This window comes from Denticeps clupeoides, chromosome 1, assembly GCF_900700375.1.
Source record: "Denticeps clupeoides chromosome 1, fDenClu1.1, whole genome shotgun sequence".
Lineage (NCBI taxonomy): Eukaryota > Metazoa > Chordata > Actinopteri > Clupeiformes > Denticipitidae > Denticeps > Denticeps clupeoides.
In genome coordinates this window covers 33631943-33651104 of record NC_041707.1, presented here as the reverse complement: position 1 = coordinate 33651104, position 19162 = coordinate 33631943, and the positions used below count along the sequence as shown (strand labels likewise).

General features: G+C 41.0%; 1 protein-coding gene across 2 annotated transcripts; it reads left to right on the top strand.

Moving 5' to 3' along the window:
* Positions 1 to 1296: 1296 nt before the first annotated feature.
* ppp2r5eb (protein phosphatase 2, regulatory subunit B', epsilon isoform b) lies at positions 1297 to 17641 on the top strand. Of its 2 annotated transcripts, none has more exons than XM_028971578.1 (14): positions 1297 to 1695; positions 7289 to 7449; positions 12956 to 13152; positions 13636 to 13737; positions 14578 to 14670; positions 14748 to 14878; positions 14991 to 15050; positions 15314 to 15422; positions 15528 to 15581; positions 15720 to 15770; positions 15880 to 15999; positions 16369 to 16496; positions 16820 to 16921; positions 17465 to 17641. In XM_028971578.1, the coding sequence occupies exons 2-14, from the start codon at positions 7293 to 7295 to the stop codon at positions 17562 to 17564; spliced, it is 1404 nt and encodes a 467-aa protein (XP_028827411.1). In that variant the 5' UTR covers positions 1297 to 1695; positions 7289 to 7292; the 3' UTR covers positions 17565 to 17641. The 2 variants fall into 2 exon arrangements, with proteins under 2 accessions (XP_028827411.1, XP_028827422.1); XM_028971589.1 differs by lacking the exon at positions 1297 to 1695 and adding an exon at positions 2765 to 2986.
* The last annotated feature ends 1521 nt before the right edge of the window (positions 17642 to 19162 follow it).

The window sequence follows — 19162 nt, the reverse complement described above, 5'->3', positions numbered from 1 at the left end:
TGTGATTCGAACTCACAACACTGGAGGCGTGAAACCAGAACCATGCGAACCTGAACTCACTCATCTGTGTCTTTTAATAGTAAAGATATAATATATGTAACTCTGATAAAAATCCACAATAGACATTTTTCCTAGTATCTTTTTTATGTGTTTTTGAATGATTATAGAAGGATAACAAAAAGCACTAGTTAATATTTCATAGCGTTTAGAGGTGTTCCCATTTTTTTGGTGAATGAAGGGTAGCACAGACTGTGAAAATCAGTCCCAGTTTTCATTCTAAGCAAATTAGTCTTTTAACAGTTTTAATACAATATAAACTTCAGTGAGGTTTTCCATTAAAAAAAACAAACATTTTTGATTCACGAATGGGCAACAGAAAGGCAGCACAAAGAATAAGGTTATGTTTTTAGCTGCACTTCCAACATATGTGGCCTGTGTTGCAGCATAACCAGGATGATTTGTCAGTTGACACAGTGACTGGTAATGACAAGAGGAATAATGAGTCATTTCAATATTCGCTCCAACCTCCAGGAATTTCACTCTTCACCACGATGCCAATACTGGCCATCATGTCCCAGACGCATCCCTGATCTCAGTCTTTTCTAAACCCAGCAGACGTCTCTGAACTGTACAGATAAGACACACTTTCACAAACTGTTATTTCCAGTAAACGTGAGCCTGTTATAATAATAACAAAAACAACAACAATAATAATGTGCATGTGAAAAGAATGTCTCTACACCGAGATAACTACTTTTAATGCCAATTCGTTTTAGTTCATATAGTGGAAGCATTTATAGCTTCCTTTTAGAAACTGTGACAGAATATAAAATTCACCTAAAAAAAAGTATTCATGTATCTGCATGATATCCCTTTCCGTCCTTTCTAAGAGTTATAGAAAGCTTTGTCCTGGCTGTAATCACTGTGTAAAGACCGATGGGATGGTGTGAAATACTTTCTGGGATTAAAATATTGATCGGGAGGCATGTTGAACAAGGTAGTAAATTCCAGCGGCTTGCTATGGCGATTTTGCGCGACTTGTACAGGAAGGGTTGGGCCTTTTTTTTTTTACAGGTTTAGCCTCATTCCATACGGGGGAAGATTCCACCTTCCCCTCCTACCAATCTCGTCCCTAGTCCTGCACCCCTCAACCGAACGTCCGTATTCATCTGCCAAGGAGCGTCTCCGCTCCTGGGATGATTGGCAGGGCCCACATCCAATCACGTCCATGGTGCACTTCAAATCCGCCAATAGGCGACGGGCGTAGGCCCGAGCCGACCAGCCGGTTTGGCTGCGTCTCTGTGTTATGTGTGCCATGTACTCGGCCCAGCAATATTGACAATAGGTTGGAAAGAGATTTGCCCCAAATACAAAATAGACTAAAAAAAAGAAAGAAGATTGTCCGGAACGCACGGGGCTGCGCTACGAGGACGCGATTTCGTCAACGACCGGGGAATGTGATTAACTAAAGCAGCATCATTTTTTTTTGTAAATGTATATTTTGCCATTGATGGGCCACGGAGGATTATTTCGCTAGAAGAAGGTAAAGGGGACTTGTGGGTTTGGCTCCGCGAAAAAGGCCGAGAGAGCAGAGCCCTTTCTCCCGGAAGATCGGAGAAGATCCGGGCGTGAGAACGCTTTTTTTGGAAAGGGATACTCCTTCGCTCGTCGCCCCCGAAAACACCGAGGATCAAGGTAAAGAGCTGGGCTGGCGACGGCTTTTCCGCCACCAAGTTACTGCCCGGGTGCGCTCGCCCGGAGCCCCGCGTTAGCATCTTACAGGAGCGGCTTGCTAATTGCCCCTGCCGGGGGAACCGGTTACTCTCCGCACGCCGTCCACGTCTTTCTGTTTTCGGCGCGGCAAGAACCGCGACGCGGGATTCGCTGGTTGCGACGCGGGTCCGCGTTTAGGTGGCGGTTGATAGTTAGCCGACACGCTAGCAGCGCTCGCCCCGTTAAAGTAATTCAGCCAGCTCGATTCCGCGCTGCGGTGCCACTCGTTTCTTTTTTTCTTTTTGGGGGGAGAATGTGTCTGCATTTGCACTTTCCTCGTTTTGCCGGTGTTTGTGAAGTTGGCTTTTCGCTGTGCCTGGAAGGCAGCGCTGCAAGGTCGCCTCGTATCCGGTTTCTCGCGCTAGCTAGCAGGCTAGCGGCGAGGCCTGGTTACAACCAAGGATCTTCTATGCGTCTGCAAATAAAATACGAATGGGGCCAAAGCGATTCTTCTTCACTCCCAGATAACACGCCAGGAGAAGTATGGTTGTTTTTGCGTCAAAGTGTAGATCGAGCAATCCAAAAATATACTCGTCTGTGCAATATATATATATATATATATATAATTACAGTTTATATATTTAAATATTGTTTATTTTTCCTGTGAGGTATCGCAGATCACGTTTCGCGTCTTTCCTTCTGGCTGCATTAAGTCCGTCCATCACTACCATCCATCAACTACTAGTTATAAGTACGTTATATTACGACATGAGTTGAACGCTTCGTTTTGCTATCACATTTCACTCTAAAGTGAAATGTGGAGAGCGTTCGGCAGTTGGGTTCTGCTCATAAAACGTGAGCACTGCAGGCGAGGAATGTTGAACGGCGAGCGTTCTGCTGTTCTCTCGGCGGCTGCATCGGAGAGCCCCTCTCGCGTGTTTTCTTCCGTGTAGCTGCGCGTTCGCGTGGGTTACGAGCCGCAGAAGGGACGTGTAATGTCCGGTGCGCGTTTACACGCTCCTTACGGTAACGGGGGACTTCCTGCAGTCTGGACGCGGGTCCAAATTTAACGTGACGCTCGTTCGAATATTGAGTGATGCACGACTCCATAGACGTTGGTGAGATACGGCTACTTAACGGGCATTTGCTGTAATCCTCGAGAGTTTTGGGGTAATTTAGAAGTTCCCTCCTAGAAAAGAAGAATGATTAGTTGTTTGTGAAGTTTGAAATAAGGATACAGCTGAAGTGGAACCCACCAGTGCCAATGCACTAGGTACTGATTATTTTGGTTCGGTTTTATTGCTGCTTTAAATCAGTGCAGCGGTTTTCAGCCTAACCCTAACGATGAATGAAGCATTTAAAGTGACCGTTAACCAACACAGCGGTCCTCCTTGTTGGCACTGGTAAAGCATGCATGTATTCCATCTACCAGAGTCATTTACTACATGAACAATGTCTGGACTGTAGTTTTACCATTTCAGGTTTATGGAATTCTCCAGAGCCGCTTACAATCAGCAGTGACCGGGACCGTCCCACTGGAGACACTCAGGTTTAAGTGTCTTGCTCAGGGATACAGTAGTAGTAAGTTGGCTCCATGAGCTTCAGTTTCATAGCGGAAAGTTTTACCCACTAGGCCACAGCTAGGGAGTGAATGGACAAGGATCCTGTGATATGATGCATGGGTCACGATATGATTATCTTGCGATATATTATGATACTGTACATATTTCGGCCGTTCACTTGAAAATGTAAAAACAAAATGAAATACAAAATGCTGTGTATGATCTGTGTGGATCACATTACATTAATAATTCATCCAAAACAACATAGCTCAGAGCTGAATTTTTGACTAAATTTGTATACAAAAATTTCGATATTTGATGTCCCTGTATCGATACAATATCACCACGTAAAATATCACAATCTATTGCAGTATCGACACCCCTAGCTACTACTAGCCATTTTGACACATTTGATGTCACCAGATAGTCCAAAAAACGACATTTTCTAAATGGCCCTAAACTTTTGCATGGTAGTCTGTATATGGAAAAGTTTATCATGGAGGATTGCAGTGTTACGCACAGGTGTGCATTAAACTCAAATTTCTAGGTATGCCATGTTCTTAGCCCCGATTAGCCCTTAGGTAGCCATCTATAGGAAAGAAGTCTGCATTTGGATTTCCGTAAGCGTGCTTTTGAGTGTGCTAGACCTAAAATGGCTGATGAGGATTAATGGTAGATCGAGATGCAAATCTTTTAACTGGGAATTATGTATGAAATTCACGATAAGAGCTAGAACCATTGTTTTAGGGGCTTTAATAATGATCTGTGTCTTCAACGCTATCACAGATGAAAGCAAGCAATAATTATTTAATTATTGTGGAAATGGCCATTTGGATTGGCTCTAGAATGCAGGACAAATTGGTTGGCCAATTTGTTTTTTTGTAGAGGGAACTCATTTGATGCCACGTTTAATGTTAACAGCATAGTTTTACATGGAGTCAAGTGTCAAATCAGAAGCACTGAATAGGCAAAGCTGGGGTCACCTTGTGTCACCCTTGTCTTAGGCCCGGTTGTTTCTGCCAAAGTCCAAACGTTTTACGTTTTATTTGTTTTATTTCCCTTGGGCCTTGTCTACTTTTATCACTACTGCATGCACACCAACTCTGACTCACTGCATGCTGGGAAGGTGTGCCCAAGCTGGTCAGACTAATTTTGATCAGTCCTTTGCACCTTCGGGCTGTGAGGATGCAGGTCATAGGTCATAACCTGTCTATATTGCGGGTAATAAAAAGGCTGTAAGTCCATTTAAGCTCAGATATGTAATGCTCACATCAGAGTTATGTTTTCATGGTATGTTTGGTAATACAGTAGTGGGAAAAATTATCTATTTTACTGGAATCACAATGCAGTATGTTGGGACAGTTATGATTTCACAGTTCATTCTCTAATGCTTGATATATTATGGGACACAATTGTGATATTTGTACCAGAAGAAGAGCAGAAAAACTATTCAAATGTAAATGAAAAGTTTTTCAGTGTTATTGCTGTGTGGTGAAATTGACATTCAGTCCCCCTCTTTTTTTGTCATACAAACAGATTTAAGTGTCCAGCTTAACCTCTGAAAGCTTTGTAATGGATACCAGCATATTAATAATTCATCACTGAAGGAAGAGTCAAGGTATATTGCTGTATCAAAATTTTAACCCATCTCTAGTTACTGTCATTTTTCTTTAGGACACACACACACACACACTCAAAAATTTGCCGTGTCCTTCCTGTGTTTTTACAATTAAGTTTTGTTTTAACCAAACCCTCTACATTCTCTTTCCTCCCCATTTTGAGGCCTTAGACCGGAGTCGTCCCATTGGCCCCTGTAATGCTGTTGACTTCCTGTGGAAGCCAGCCGGCTTCCTGTTAAGCTCCGCTCCTGCTCGCCCCCCCCCACATTTTTCTTGCTCTCCTTTAATTCGTTGGTCTCTGTGTGTCGTTGTCAGCTCTACTGTTATGTAATAGGAATAGGAGGAGGGTGGCTTTGTTTAGAGTGTGTGTGTGTGTGTGTGTGTGTGTGTGTGTGTGTGTGTGTCTCTGTCTTTCCTCTTTGACAGTGGCATGCAGCCTGCTCTGAGCTTACAGTGAAGCTCTCCGTGCTGCTTCTGATGCAGACTCCTCCTGCATATTTGCGTGACCTGTTGTGGTGTTTGTGGGATTTCTCAGTACAGCATCTTGCTTGGTGTTGCATTGTGCTTTGTATAACGTTTGAATATTGGTTTTGAATGGCAAAGTACACAACAACTTTTGCTTTTTTTGAACAAAGCAGTGGTGAGAGCCAGTGGCATCGCGTTGGCTGCTGCTTGCCACCATGGCAACGTGTTGAGTGCTGTACATTCCAGCAGCTATAGAGAAAATGTCTACTTTTTTTTTGTTCCCCCCATCAAGAAACTGGTGTCCAGTTCCCCCCCCCAGTACCATAACCATTAGTGCTTATATGCCTTGACTGGTAAAGTTTTGTTGTCCACAGAGTCCAGTTGTCTTTTCTCCCCCACCTTAAGTTAGAAAACAGGGATGATTTCCAACAGTCCTGAAGATTTATACTGAATTTTACCTTCATGTTAATTAGCATCTCATGAAGTTGCTTTTAATGATTACAATAGTGAACAAAGCGTCCATGAAGGTAAAAAAAGAGGCGACTCTGAATAAACTAATTCATCAAGCATACTTCACTACAAAAAATACTAAATAACTTTCTATTTTAGTCTCTATAACCCGCCACGGAGTAGCTGACTGGTAGTGTATGCAACACAGTTTAAGCATAATTATTACCCTGCTCATTTATTTGATATACCTACTTTATGCCAACATTAATTGGCTATTTTATTAGGGTTCACTTCATTTTAGGTTCTATTACATTATAGGTGTACAGTTACAGGCTGTAGCCCATCTGCTGTTATGCATGTGTTCACCAGCCCACCATCCTGTTCATTAGTGTTTGAATAAAATACAACTTTTTTTTTTTAAGGCATAGGCTTATTCTCTAAGGAGTATGACTGCTTTCGGGTCATAATACGATTTGCATTACATAAATAGTCTGTACGATTCATATATTCTTTTGAGTCTCCTTTTCAGCTGTGCTGTATTAAAGGTCCCCTGACATTAATTTTTTTTCTTTTATATCGGTTTTGGTGGTCCCCTTGGTGGTCTTGGTGGCAGTGGTGGCCTAGCGGTTAAGGAAGCGGCACCGTAATCAGAAGGTTGCCGGTTCAAATCCCAATCTGTCAAGGTGCTACTGAGCAAAGCACCATCCCCACACACTGCTCTCCGGGCGCCTGTCATGGCTGCCCACTGTTCACCAAGGGTGATGGGTTAAATGAAGAGGACAAATTTGACTGTGTGCACCTGAAGTCTCTTTTTACGAAATTCAGCCTTGGTGCAGAATTAAAGCAACTTTTATCCAGACCCACAATGAGATTTCCCCAGGATGCTCCATTTTGGTGTCTGTAGCTTTAAATGCTAATAAGAAGTCCTTGTTTTTCCAGAGAAAAATGAAATAACCCACTGGTTCTTTTGTTTCCATCAGAACAATTGAGTTGTTTTAAGTGTTTTTTTTTTTTTTTTTTTTTTTAATATATATTACCCCATCAGTGTAGCCTGAGCCTTCCACCGGTGTAGTTGAACTTGAAAAGTTGAACTTTTTCACTAAAGCAGTAAAAACACACCCATATAGAACAAAATTATATCAAGGGAGAGGGGCTCTGCAAGCAGACAGCTAAATCATTTCCTGCCCCCACCCCCTTATTAGTAATTTCTGAAACATTTGTTGGAACCATAAATAACGTTTTAATTGCTATCTACATTTGAAAATAATTATTTGACTCCAGAACACGTGTTTTTGATTTGCATTCATCCCAAGATTTCATGTATTTCCTCTTTTTTTACTTTTCTTGCCACAATTCCTAATCCACCACTACAATTTTTTTTCCCACCCAGATTTCAGGATATGTAATGCAATTTTTGGATAAGCACATTCTATGAACTGATGACTGATATCTCTTTTGTCTCCTTGCTACTCTCTCCAGGGCTATGTCCTCAGCAGCCACCACCACACCATCTGTGGACAAAGTGGACGGATTTTCCCGGAAGTCTGTCAGGAAGGCCAAACAGAAGCGTTCCCAGAGTTCTTCTCAGTTCCGCTCTCAGGGAAAACCCATTGAGCTCACCCCCCTCCCGCTGCTCAAAGGTATGTTGCACACTTTTCACCCCATGGTAGTTTATCGACTCGGCTCGATGTTGTTCAGTCTTACAGTTTTGCTTAAAACTGACCGCGCAACAAATTCCTTCAATCTCACTGTTCTGCACAACACACACATCCACAAGAAGAATGTAACCTTTTAAAGGCGAGAGGTTTTGTGTGTAGCCATTCCTGGTGTGGGTTCTGGAGGTCCAGCTGACTTCTCCGATGGGGTAGCTTCTTGTTATATTGCTGTGCGCGCGCGCGTGTGTGTGTGTGTGTGTGTGTGTGTGTATATGTCTCAGACCACACTCCGACACAGGATATCTGTCTCTTCAGAAATCGGCGCCCCATTGTTTGCATAGAGATCCGTATTCGCGTTTTGTCCAGCATTGTTGTTCTTCTGCCCCTGTGGTTTGGCCTTATGTTGTTTGACCAGTCAATGTGCCAGCACATTTGTAGTCACAACAAAGGGTCACGAGTGGGATCTCTCTGGCCTGTGACTGGGAATGAGAGAGTGTATGTGTGCGTTGTTACTATGTGTACTACTAGGATCATGTGCTTTGAATGTATAAACTCTACCGAGAGTTTTATACCTGCTGCAGTTATAAGTGTTTTATTTTTCCTCCACAATTCTCTTGAAACATGTTTTCAGTCAGGGGTCAGCTTACAAAGTCATTACTGCTATTAGAGTGCATTTTGTGATTCAAGTGAATGCATCACCTTCAGCAGACTGTGACCTTTGCTCCCCTGTGGAGCAGACAGTTCAATAAGGATTAGAGGCAGGAAGGACAGGAGGTGATCTCTGGAACAGCAAGCACCGCCACCCTAAAGGTCACACACTACCGGGAACAACTGGCTGTCAAAGGTCATGGATACCCAGCGGTGAAGAAAGTGTTTGTGTCTAAGCAACTCTTATTAATGTACTGAATCCATGGCACCAACTTTTTAGTGAAATGATTTACCACATCACATCAATGGTACAGATTTATGGATAAATGTGACACAATTACAGAATTCAGTGTGGATGTAGATGAAACATAGGACTGAATGCAAAAGATAATACACAAACAATAATCCCGATAAACTGATAACAGTACAGATGGGAACAGGGGGGAAAAAAAAAATATATATATATATATATATATATATACACACACACACACACACACACACACATACAAAAAGGTATTTTAAATTATGAAAATGTAACATACAGCATTTTATATATATATATATATATACACACACACACACACCTTTTTTTTTTTTTTTTTTTTTTTTTTTTCCCCTAGCAACGTGGAATGTTATCAGACGGTTGTCTCTTAAGACCTAACCGTGAAGAACGAAAAGCGTTTGAATGAGCAAAGATGTAGTAACAGGTAGTAAATGTCCTGTGATGTAATAAATGTGCATGCATACGTTGCAGTGACACAGCAGGTCCTGTTAGACAGCCTATGGATGATATATAACACTGCAAATCACTTACTATGTGCTCAGCCTTAAATTTGCCTGTTTTCTGTGTGTGCATGTGTGTGTGTGTGTGTCCTCTTCTCAGAGTGGCTTATATGCAGAAAGAGGATTAGTGAGTGGGAGTTAGTGTTCTTCATATTTTCTTCCTCCCACACTGTAGCTCTGCTCAGTACATATGTTTTCAGATTCTCCCATGACCCTCCTTCCTTCACCGTCCATTTAAAAGAGAGCTTAATAATACAAGTAAATAATATAGTAATTATATAATTTTTCTTCCCAAAGACTGAGCGAAACTGAAACTGTTCACTTGCTTGGGTTTGGTTGCCCTGCCCCCATCTTCTCCCTTCTTGGTTGAAACTGGATCTGATTGGTGTCATGTTCCAGGGCACCCGCTTCATGCACGTGGACCCACCTTAGTTTAATTGTTTCTCCTTTGAGGCATCGCCACTACTGTGCAGCATGGAAGGAGTGAGAGATTTGAGCGAGTAACTTAGCGCTTTGGGGGGGGTCATGTTGGGTTGGCCGTAGGGGTGTTGCAAAATATCGATACAGCAATATATCGCACAGTTTTATGTGGTGATATTGTATAGATACAGATATATCAAATATCAATATTTTTGTATGCAAATTTAATCCACCGGGTGGAGCTGTTCATCGTTTTCTTTAGTGAGGTCAACAGAGATGAGAATCAGCGTGCAACTACAACCTCCACTCCTGTAAATGGCGCTGTACATCTTGGGACTTTGAATTACTGCCTGGTATTTCAGGCAAGTTAAATTACAAAATATGACCGACCGATCACAGCATCTTATGTTTAAGCTTAGTTTTTACATTTTCAGTGAATGGTAGAATACTGCAACGTGTACATGAGAATTTAGAGGGAGCCGTGGTCGGGCTACACAAGCTTTTTTTTTTTTTTTTTTTTTTTTTTTTTTCTCCTGCCTGCCATGAAAGAAGCTGTGATTTTTAAACCTAATTACTGCTTAATAGCAAAATGTGTTTATTTAGTAAGAGTTATGAACACTGGACATCAGGGGAAAAAAGCTTCATGAACCTTCTAGGCCAAAAATGTACAGCAAATGTAACAATGTCTACCCCAAACCCCAAATGTTGGTACTACATATACTATGAGTACTATGACAGAATTGGCGGGTGCTGTCAGTATAGCTGGGGTTGGAATTTTAAAGTGTATTTTTACAGTACGTGTTCATTTTTCTCAGTGGGGCAACGTTTTGGGTCTGTGTATAGTCCAGCAGCAATTTTGACTTGGAATACTGTCATTGTTTACTGGTGAGTATATGTGTCAAGATGTGACAGGAATGTAAGTCATGTAACCTTTTTTTTTTTTTTTTTTTTTGGATCTGTCACAACTTGTGGTGAAACCAGTACCTTTTTTTACTGGCCAATGCCCTTTCTCTGATGCACCAATTTTTTAAAAAGTAACAATAACTTGTAAATTAATTGTAATATAACACCATCTGGTGTGTAAACGTAGCAAATCCTATCCTAACAGAGTGAAAAAGATTGATAGACTAGCTGGCCATTCAGGTAATATTCTGCTTGTTACCTTATTTCAGTTTTCCTTCATAAATGAGTGTTTGCTGTCATCTCATCTTGCATTTTTCACCAGGCCACTTGTATAGTTTTTTTTTTCGGACTCCTACCCCCCTGGCAGAAAGTTTGAAACAAATTTGAATTCAAATAGGGTGTGTCCTTTCAACCCAGTCTGGTTAAGCCTATGTATGTGTGATATCGATGTTACTGTAATACTCTAAAGGCTGGTCATTTGCCTTGTTAAAAAAATTATCTAGATTGGAATACCCTAAATGAAATACTTTTTCCAAAGCCTGCAATCGCATTAGACAAGCTGTAATTTCTTGTCAGAGCATCCTCCTGACATAAGACCGCCTGTTTAGTTATATTTAAATGTGTTTTAGGCAACTTAATTAACAGTGACTGCCTTTAAATGTGATCATATTTGCATTTAGTTTGCCGTACATAGTCTACGAATCAGCCTTTGGCTTGGCGCTGGGGCAGCTATAGCACCTTCTGAGCCCACCTGTCGGAAAACATCTCACACACACTCACTTTTACTTACACACACACACACACACACACACACACACACACACACACACACACACACACACACCACACACACACCACACACACACACACACACACACACACAACACACACACACGTTGCTCCTCTAACACGTGCACAATCTGACCCCACAGGCACCTCGCTCTCTCTCCGAGGCAGACGCACACACGCATTTACACACAGTCCTACACTACACCTCCTCTCAAACACACTGACTTTTTCCCCGCTGTAACCCAAAACCACGCTGCTACTTATAGAATAGGGGTTTTCCCTAAGCTGGCATTCTCAGCGTGTGCAAGGGATCTGCGAGGAGAAACCGACGTCCTTGCCACTTCATGGAGTTCTTTTTTTTTTTTTTTTTTTTTTTCTGCCCTTTTCCACTTATGAGAACACACTGGAGCTAATTTAATATTTTATTTTTCTATCTAGGTTGCATGTGTTTAATGCTGTAGTGCAGCCGCTTGTGAGGCCAGTGTTACAGGTGAGGGTAGCACGGTTTTACCACTGCTGCACTCTTCTCAAGGCAAGGAGCCTGCAGCACGTCTTATGAGATCTGGGAGGCAACGGTGGCTTGCTTCCAGTTAAGAGTAAAGAATCACATGACATACTCGCACTTACTTTTTTTCCCCAGTCTAGCTTGAGATTTGCTGTTAAGATTCATTGCAAAGTCTGTCCACATTGTCATCATCACAATCAGTCAGAAATCTGTAGCCATTGCACTGAATCACTGAAAGTTAACTCAATATCTATGGAAACCGAACGAGAATTGCTGGTGTCTTCCTCTTGTAAGTTGCTTTGGATAAAACTAAAGTTGTGATTGTGTTGAGGCAGGGAAATTGTTTGAGTATAAAACCATGTGACATTTGGTCTAATTTTGAGCTAGTAATAATCATCAGTGATACTACATAACCTACTACTCTCTCACTACCTACTGTACTCCTTAAAGAAGGACTGTTGTAATTGGCTTTGTCAAAGTTGCTAAAGTTAAGGGATTTCCCACTTGTGGGACTAATAAAGGATCATCTTATCTTAAGAGGCTCTTATTTAAATGCTGATGATATGAACTCTCTATGCGTTCGCAACTGACTCATTACACAGATCTCGTCAATCTTACCTGATCTGCTTTTCATCAGTCACTGACACAATCACAACCAGTTTTATTCTATACGAATTTTATATTACATTGTTGGTGAGCGAAAGCAATTTAGTGATCAATGTCAGCGACTGGAACTTGTGGCGTTCCTGATTTTCTGTGTTTTTTTTTTTTGTTTTTTTTTTAATCAGTTGGATAACAGGAAAAATGTCAACCTACACCATAAAATATCCATATTGCATTTTACTGTGACACCCATCCCTTTCCCTCTTGTGCATGAATAACTGTACCAAAACCTGAGTTTAGGGAAATATTAGTCTTTCCAGCATCACCAGCATTTCTTCATATGAACTGCTCCCTCTGGGCAATTTGAAGATCATATCAGATCAAATTGTGCTTGGAGTCATTCTCAATGCATGGACACTAAGGATGTTGAAATATATCTTGTATTCAATGCATTGCGAAGCAGAAACAGGCAATTCTCCAGGTAAATTTAAAACCAAGCAGTTCTGAATCCGATGATTCATAAAAAAAAAAAGAACTATTTGTTGTAATGGACCAGATTGTATACATGATCTTCATCCAGATATAGATGGATTGCTCTCCTGATGGCAGATGCAAAAACACATTATTATAAGCCAAATGTGTGCAAGGCCTTTATTCACTCAGATGTTATCTGACCTTGCTTTGTATTATAGGCTTATTATACTAACAAATGCACACAGTGATTACTGCACCAAATAAATTGGTCTGCCCTGACAGTATTTCCTGACGTCTAATACAATGTCGTTCTCACCCCTCTGTTTTTTTTTTTTTTTTTTTTTTTTCTTCTCTGGTTCATAGACGTTCCGGCGCCGGAGCAGGCTGAGCTGTTCCTGCGGAAGCTGCAGCAGTGCTGTACGGTGTTTGACTTCATGGACACACTCTCAGACCTCAAGATGAAGGAGTACAAGCGGTCCACACTCAACGAGCTTGTAGACTACGTCACAGTCAGCCGCGGGTACCTCACCGAGCAAGCGTACCCAGAGGTGGTCAAAATGGTGCGTTAACACCTCAACATGGAAACGTGTCCGTCGCAATTTGCTAAGGCCTCGTGTCCCATGTTCTGTTAAACTATAAAGCTAGTCAGAAATGTTCATAGATGCATTAGATGTATTTCATGCAACAGGACTGCGAATCATAACATGATCGACTTAATCAAGCATGTCCAGAAGCATCACCCTGAGCAGTTCAGCAAGACAAAACCAGTGGACCGTGCAAAGTGTATACAATTTTTAAAATTAATTTTGTAAATTGTTACATTGTATTACTGGTAAAGAAAATCATACAGGGTGATCTCAGTCTCCACATTAAATATACTATCGGATCAGTTGTCTTTATTGGCCGATATCTAGTCAGTAGGTATTGGTATTATTAGTCCCAGAGGAGATTGCTTTAAAAAAAAAAAGCTGGATGTATCCCTAGTATTTTCAATTGGGTTAGAATATTAGTTAATGTTTTAATGTTTTTTAAACTCTGTCCAGGTTTCCTACAACATATTCCGTACCCTCCCACCCAGCGACAGTAATGAGTTTGATCCAGAGGAGGATGAGCCCACACTGGAAGCTTCATGGCCCCACTTACAGGTACAGCTTGTCCCCCCAATTACAGCAATAACTAAATATACATTTGTACCTTTCGGTCCACATTTACCTGACTTGTCTGTTAACTGGTCACGTGAAATAGAAGTTTTAAAAGTGGCTGGTCAACAAAAAAAAATACAGCGCTCATTCAATTTAAGAACTAGCACATGGTGACACGTGGACAGTACGTCTCTTCTTCAGTTGCAGTTGGAGGTCCCCCGCCCCTTTTGGTCATCCCACATTGTGTATGCTCATTAGCTGTAGAGCTTTAATGACAGACATTTACACATTGTGATTGGCGCTTGCCAATCAACTGACTATTTGCCTGTGTGTCCACAGGGCTTTTGCCAGTGTCCTCAAAATCCGGTTTAAAAAGGAATAGTCACTTTTAGCTCTTACGTCATGCATAATGTGAATATATTTGCATAATAAAATAATGTACCCAATATTTTGTGTATGTGTATGTAAATACATGTGTGTGTATGTATGTATGTATTTATTTTAATTTGAAATCTTCAGTTGATTAGGCTTGTAGGCATTCCCTCTCTCTTTCTCTCTCGCTCCTTCTCCCATCCCCTGTTTGTGTACCACCTGCTTCCAGGGCTCCTTTACAAACGAGATTCTAATTTCAAGGATAACCTTCCTTTTTTTTTTATGTTGTTGCCCTCCTTGCTGTCTAGTTTTGTGAGTCATTATAAACCCAGTTCTTTCTTTCCAGTCATCACGTCCCAAAAACTCTTTAGTTTTCACCCTCATCATGAAATCTGCTGTACCATTGATACTGACATCAGCCTGCATCTCTGTGTTTCTGCCTTTCTGCTCCTGTCCTGTATCACTTTGCAGCTGGTGTATGAGTTCTTCATTCGGTTCTTGGAGAGTCAGGAGTTCCAGCCTAGCATTGCCAAAAAGTACATAGACCAGAAATTTGTTTTACAGGTAAGTGGCCGTTTTTCCCCCCCTCCTCCCCATAGAATCCGTGATTCTCATGGTCTTCACTCTCACTCCCTCTCTAGCTGCTGGAGCTGTTTGACAGCGAGGATCCCCGTGAGAGGGACTACCTGAAGACAGTCTTACACAGAATCTACGGGAAATTTCTGGGACTGAGGGCTTTTATACGAAAACAGATAAATAATATTTTTCTACGGTGATTAGGCTTTTTTTTTTAAAGCATTTAAACCATTTTAATAGCTTGTTTTACGCTTACTCTGACAGACTAATGCATTTCCCTTCATAATTTCTCCTTGTCTGTTCTGCAGTTTTGTTTATGAAACTGAGCACTTCAATGGGGTTGCTGAATTGTTGGAAATTTTGGGAAGGTAGGTTCGCCATGTTTTGCTTCATGGCCAGATTGTACAGTAGGGATCTGTTCCAAAGTTTGCATGCAAACCCAAGGCAATCAGGTTCAGCATGATATGTTCTGTTATTAGTGCTGAAGAAATAATTGACTGCACAGTTTTGTCAAATGGAAAGTTCTGAGCAAGTTGCTTAAATCTAAGCAGAAGAAATACAATAGTGCTGATAAAATTCCACCAGTCCACCCTTCACATAGTAACTTTCTGTTTTCCTCTCATTCCCTCAGCATTATCAATGGGTTTGCTTTGCCCCTTAAAGCAGAGCACAAACAGTTCCTGGTCAAAGTGCTGATTCCCCTGCACACAGTCAGGAGTCTCTCCCTCTTCCATGCACAGGTACTATCTGGCGCTCTACTCTGTTCTGTCTGAAAGATAAATATATCTCACATACCCCACTGCAAATTGCTCTCTCCAAGACTGAAATCTTGTTCCTTTTCCCAGTTGGCGTATTGTATTGTACAGTTCCTAGAGAAAGACCCAGCACTTACAGAACCAGTAAGTCATCTCACTCTGAGCCAGCAATTTTTTATGAGACGTTTTCAGTTTATTATTCCTTTTTGTATTTTATTTTTTTTACTTTGGTTTCTAATGCTGTTACTGTGTTTTTTTTTTGTTTTTTCTTGTGTGTGTCAGGTTATCAGAGGTCTGCTGAAGTTTTGGCCAAAAACTTGCAGCCAGAAAGAGGTGGGATTACCTTTTTAATATTTTAGCTTGTCACACACATCAGCTGACCCCTCCCCACAAGAACATAATCCAACTATCAGCATTATCTCTCACCATTTCTCTCCTTCAGGTCATGTTTTTGGGCGAATTGGAGGAAATCCTGGATGTGATTGAACCAACACAGTTTGTAAAGATCCAGGAGCCTCTTTTTAAACAGATCTCCAGATGTGTGTCCAGTCCTCACTTCCAGGTTAGAGCTATAAGTTTTTCCCCCAGACAGATTCTACATGTTTCAGACCGTTCAGACTAGAACCAATATAAAGAGAACATTTGCTTGGCTGAAAACATCAATAAATTCTTGGATTACTGCTACTGGCAGCGTTTTTATAAAGTTAGTAATACTAACAACCTCACAAAAAATGGCTGCCACTTTAAAGAAATAAAATTGCACTTTAGAAATTACAACTATGGCATTGGGTAACTGAAGACTATAATGCTATTAAGAGTTTATGAAGATTGTCTTATGAATTCTTCATCTTTAATTTCTGCTAACTAAAGTTATTTGACACAATACTTTTTTTTTTCTAATATAAGTGGTAATATGGTTTGGATGTGCTAGGTGGCAGAGCGTGCTCTTTACTACTGGAACAATGAGTACATTATGAGTCTGATTGAGGAGAACTCCAGCGTTATCCTGCCCATCATGTTCGCCAGCCTCTACAGGATCTCAAAAGAGCACTGGAACCCGTGAGTTCACACTTACAAAGAGAGAGCAAACAAATTATACTCATGAATTTTTTTCTATAGTGGACTGTGGCAATGTCAGAAAATACTAAAGCATTCACAGTTTTCTCCAATTTTGGTCCAAAGTGACCAAAATTTTCAAGAATTTTTGTTCTGCGTTGAAACAAGAGAATTAACTTTGTTACAATGGCACATATAATCAGAGAATAATAATAGTTCACAGATCTTCAGTTATAGGTCGTGATCTACTTATAATTAATATTGTGTGTAATAGACATGCATTCAATCTGTTCAAAGCAATTTTTTTGTCATTTATTTTCTTTCAGGGCGATTGTGGCTTTAGTCTACAATGTCCTGAAGGCTTTCATGGAGATGAACAGCACTTTGTTTGATGAACTCACAGCCACATACAAGTCAGATCGCCAGCGGTAGGCTTTCGATTAATCAAAACATTTTTTTTTTTTTTTCTCGTCATGCAGCTGTAAGAATGGGAGTTGAGAATGCAGAGAAATATGATATAGCTCTCTGTAACAGAACTTTTGGGAGGAGTAATTAGACTGGCTTGTGGCAAACAATCTTAACACTATTCTCAGTGACATCATGCATGTTCTTATGGGTTTAACCCTACCAATAGTATATTGGTTACCCACATTTCCTACTCTCCCATGTTTGTGATTTATTTCAGTTTTATTCTGTTGTATTCCTTGCAACCCACTTCACTCTCAGCAGTGGGTCAGCAGGGTCACCCTGACCCTGTCTGCAGACATCCCAAATACTATTTAAAAATGGGTCACTGCGGGCAACTGCTAATTTTGGGTCTGTGCATCGCTGATGTAATGGCTTTAATACAAAAACACGGTCATGCTCCCTGAAATATCAGGAAATTGTATTTTGTCAGAAAAAAAATTACAGCAGCTGAATATTGTGCTTTTTGTTTCTGGCTATTCTTTACTTATTCTTGTTTGTTTCAGGGAGAAAAAGAAGGAGAAAGAGAGAGAAGAGCTGTGGAAGAAGCTAGAGGACCTGGAACTGAAGCGAGGCCTCCGGAACGACGGGATCATTCCCACTTAACAACAAGCCCCTGTCCCTTACTCCACCAGCCCACGCCTCCCAGCTCAACAGCTCTGTTCAAGCTGGACATGGAGCTCCATGGGTTTTTTTTTTTTTTTTTTCTTTCCTTTTTTTTTTTTTTTTTTTTTTTTTCCGGTATTGTGCGACTTACTTTACGGTAGATTAATGTCTTTCATTATTTCAGCAGCACTGTAAATAACTTTTTTTTTTCTTTCTTTTTTCCCTTAAAAATTACACTGAAAAAAAGAAAAAATGGGAAAAGCTGTACTGGAGGGAAAAAGACTTTGAACAGACAGTAGGACTTCATTTGAACTGCTGTGGAGAACAAAAACTACAGAAAAAAAATTGTTTGGACTTCTTCTAATCCCTATGTCAAACCCAGGATAAAGCCCACGTCCCCAACTGTCCTCGTCCTGTCCTCCTCCTGGCCCCTCTCCGCTCCCCACTGTGGTGAATTTCTCCCCTCCACTCCTCGTGGATCGTTCTGACTGAAGGATTTGTGGGACCCCTAGTGGTGTCTACAGACCCCTATGGAAAGACTTCCAAACAAAGGAAGAGAGGATGGCTCCAACAGAATAGCCCCCATTCCAACCCCCTTATTCCCAACCCTCCATGCTGATACTGTAGTAGTTCTAAGTGTGGAGGAATTTGCATGTAGTTTGCAAAAATGAAAGTGTCCCCCGTCCCTGTATTGTCCTCTAAGAGGTAGGAAGCCAAAGTACCTGGATAAACAGGAAGCAGCAGGAGAAAAATTGCTTACATGCTGATGTGTGACCGCACACATACATATTAACACACATTCACCCACCATGCTGATCTTCAATGCGAAATAAAACAAAACAAAAAAACGGTCGTTTTTAATATTAATTTTACATGAGTTTTGTTCACTTCACCCCCCTACCATTTCTGCAAGCTCAGTCTGTGTAGTTGCTAGCCAACACCTCAGATCTGCTTTTAAAGTTTTGTTTTTGGCTTTTCTTTACTCTTTCATACCGGAGGGCTGCATATCTGCCGTTGGTACCTCGGCTTGACCCAGTCATCAGCACAACAGAACTTGTGCAAAACCCGTAGGCCCTGAGTTCAAGAATGAACCTGGAGAAGCTTGTATCTGAGAAGGAACATTGCACGTGCTCACACACCTGCATTCCCCCACCGTGTGAGCATGTGTGTGTCCATGTGTACATGTTCGCAGTGTTAAGTACCTGTATATTGTAACTGAATGCAGTACACTGATAATCTTGTATCTTGTAGAATCCTTTAGCATATATTTTTTCTTAGGAACAGTCAAGGAGTAAAAACAGTATATAAAGTGGTATTAAGGAACAATACCTCCTGGTATTCACAAAACCAACCCCCCCCCCCCCTTTTTTTTTTTTTTTCTATTCTGTTCCCCTTAATAATAATAATAAAATAAATGATTACGTCCGTTTTAGAACATAAACCAAGTTAGAGAGAGAAACTGGAAGAGAAGGACTGGGATAGGGGAGGACTTGTATACCACTTTTTTTTTTTTTTTTTTTTCTTGCCGCCCCATGACAGAATTAATGTGTGCTTAATAAAGGCCCGCATATTAAATGGCTACAAAGACAACAAGAAAA

Coding starts and splice junctions, on each gene's coding strand:
- ppp2r5eb (XM_028971578.1), top strand. CDS start 7,293: ATGTCCTCAGCAGCCACCACCACACCATCTGTGGACAAAGTGGACGGA. Junction 13,153..13,635: donor ACCCAGAGGTGGTCAAAATG/GTGCGTTAACAC, acceptor AACTCTGTCCAG/GTTTCCTACAACATATTCCG. Junction 16,922..17,464: donor TACAAGTCAGATCGCCAGCG/GTAGGCTTTCGA, acceptor TGTTTGTTTCAG/GGAGAAAAAGAAGGAGAAAG.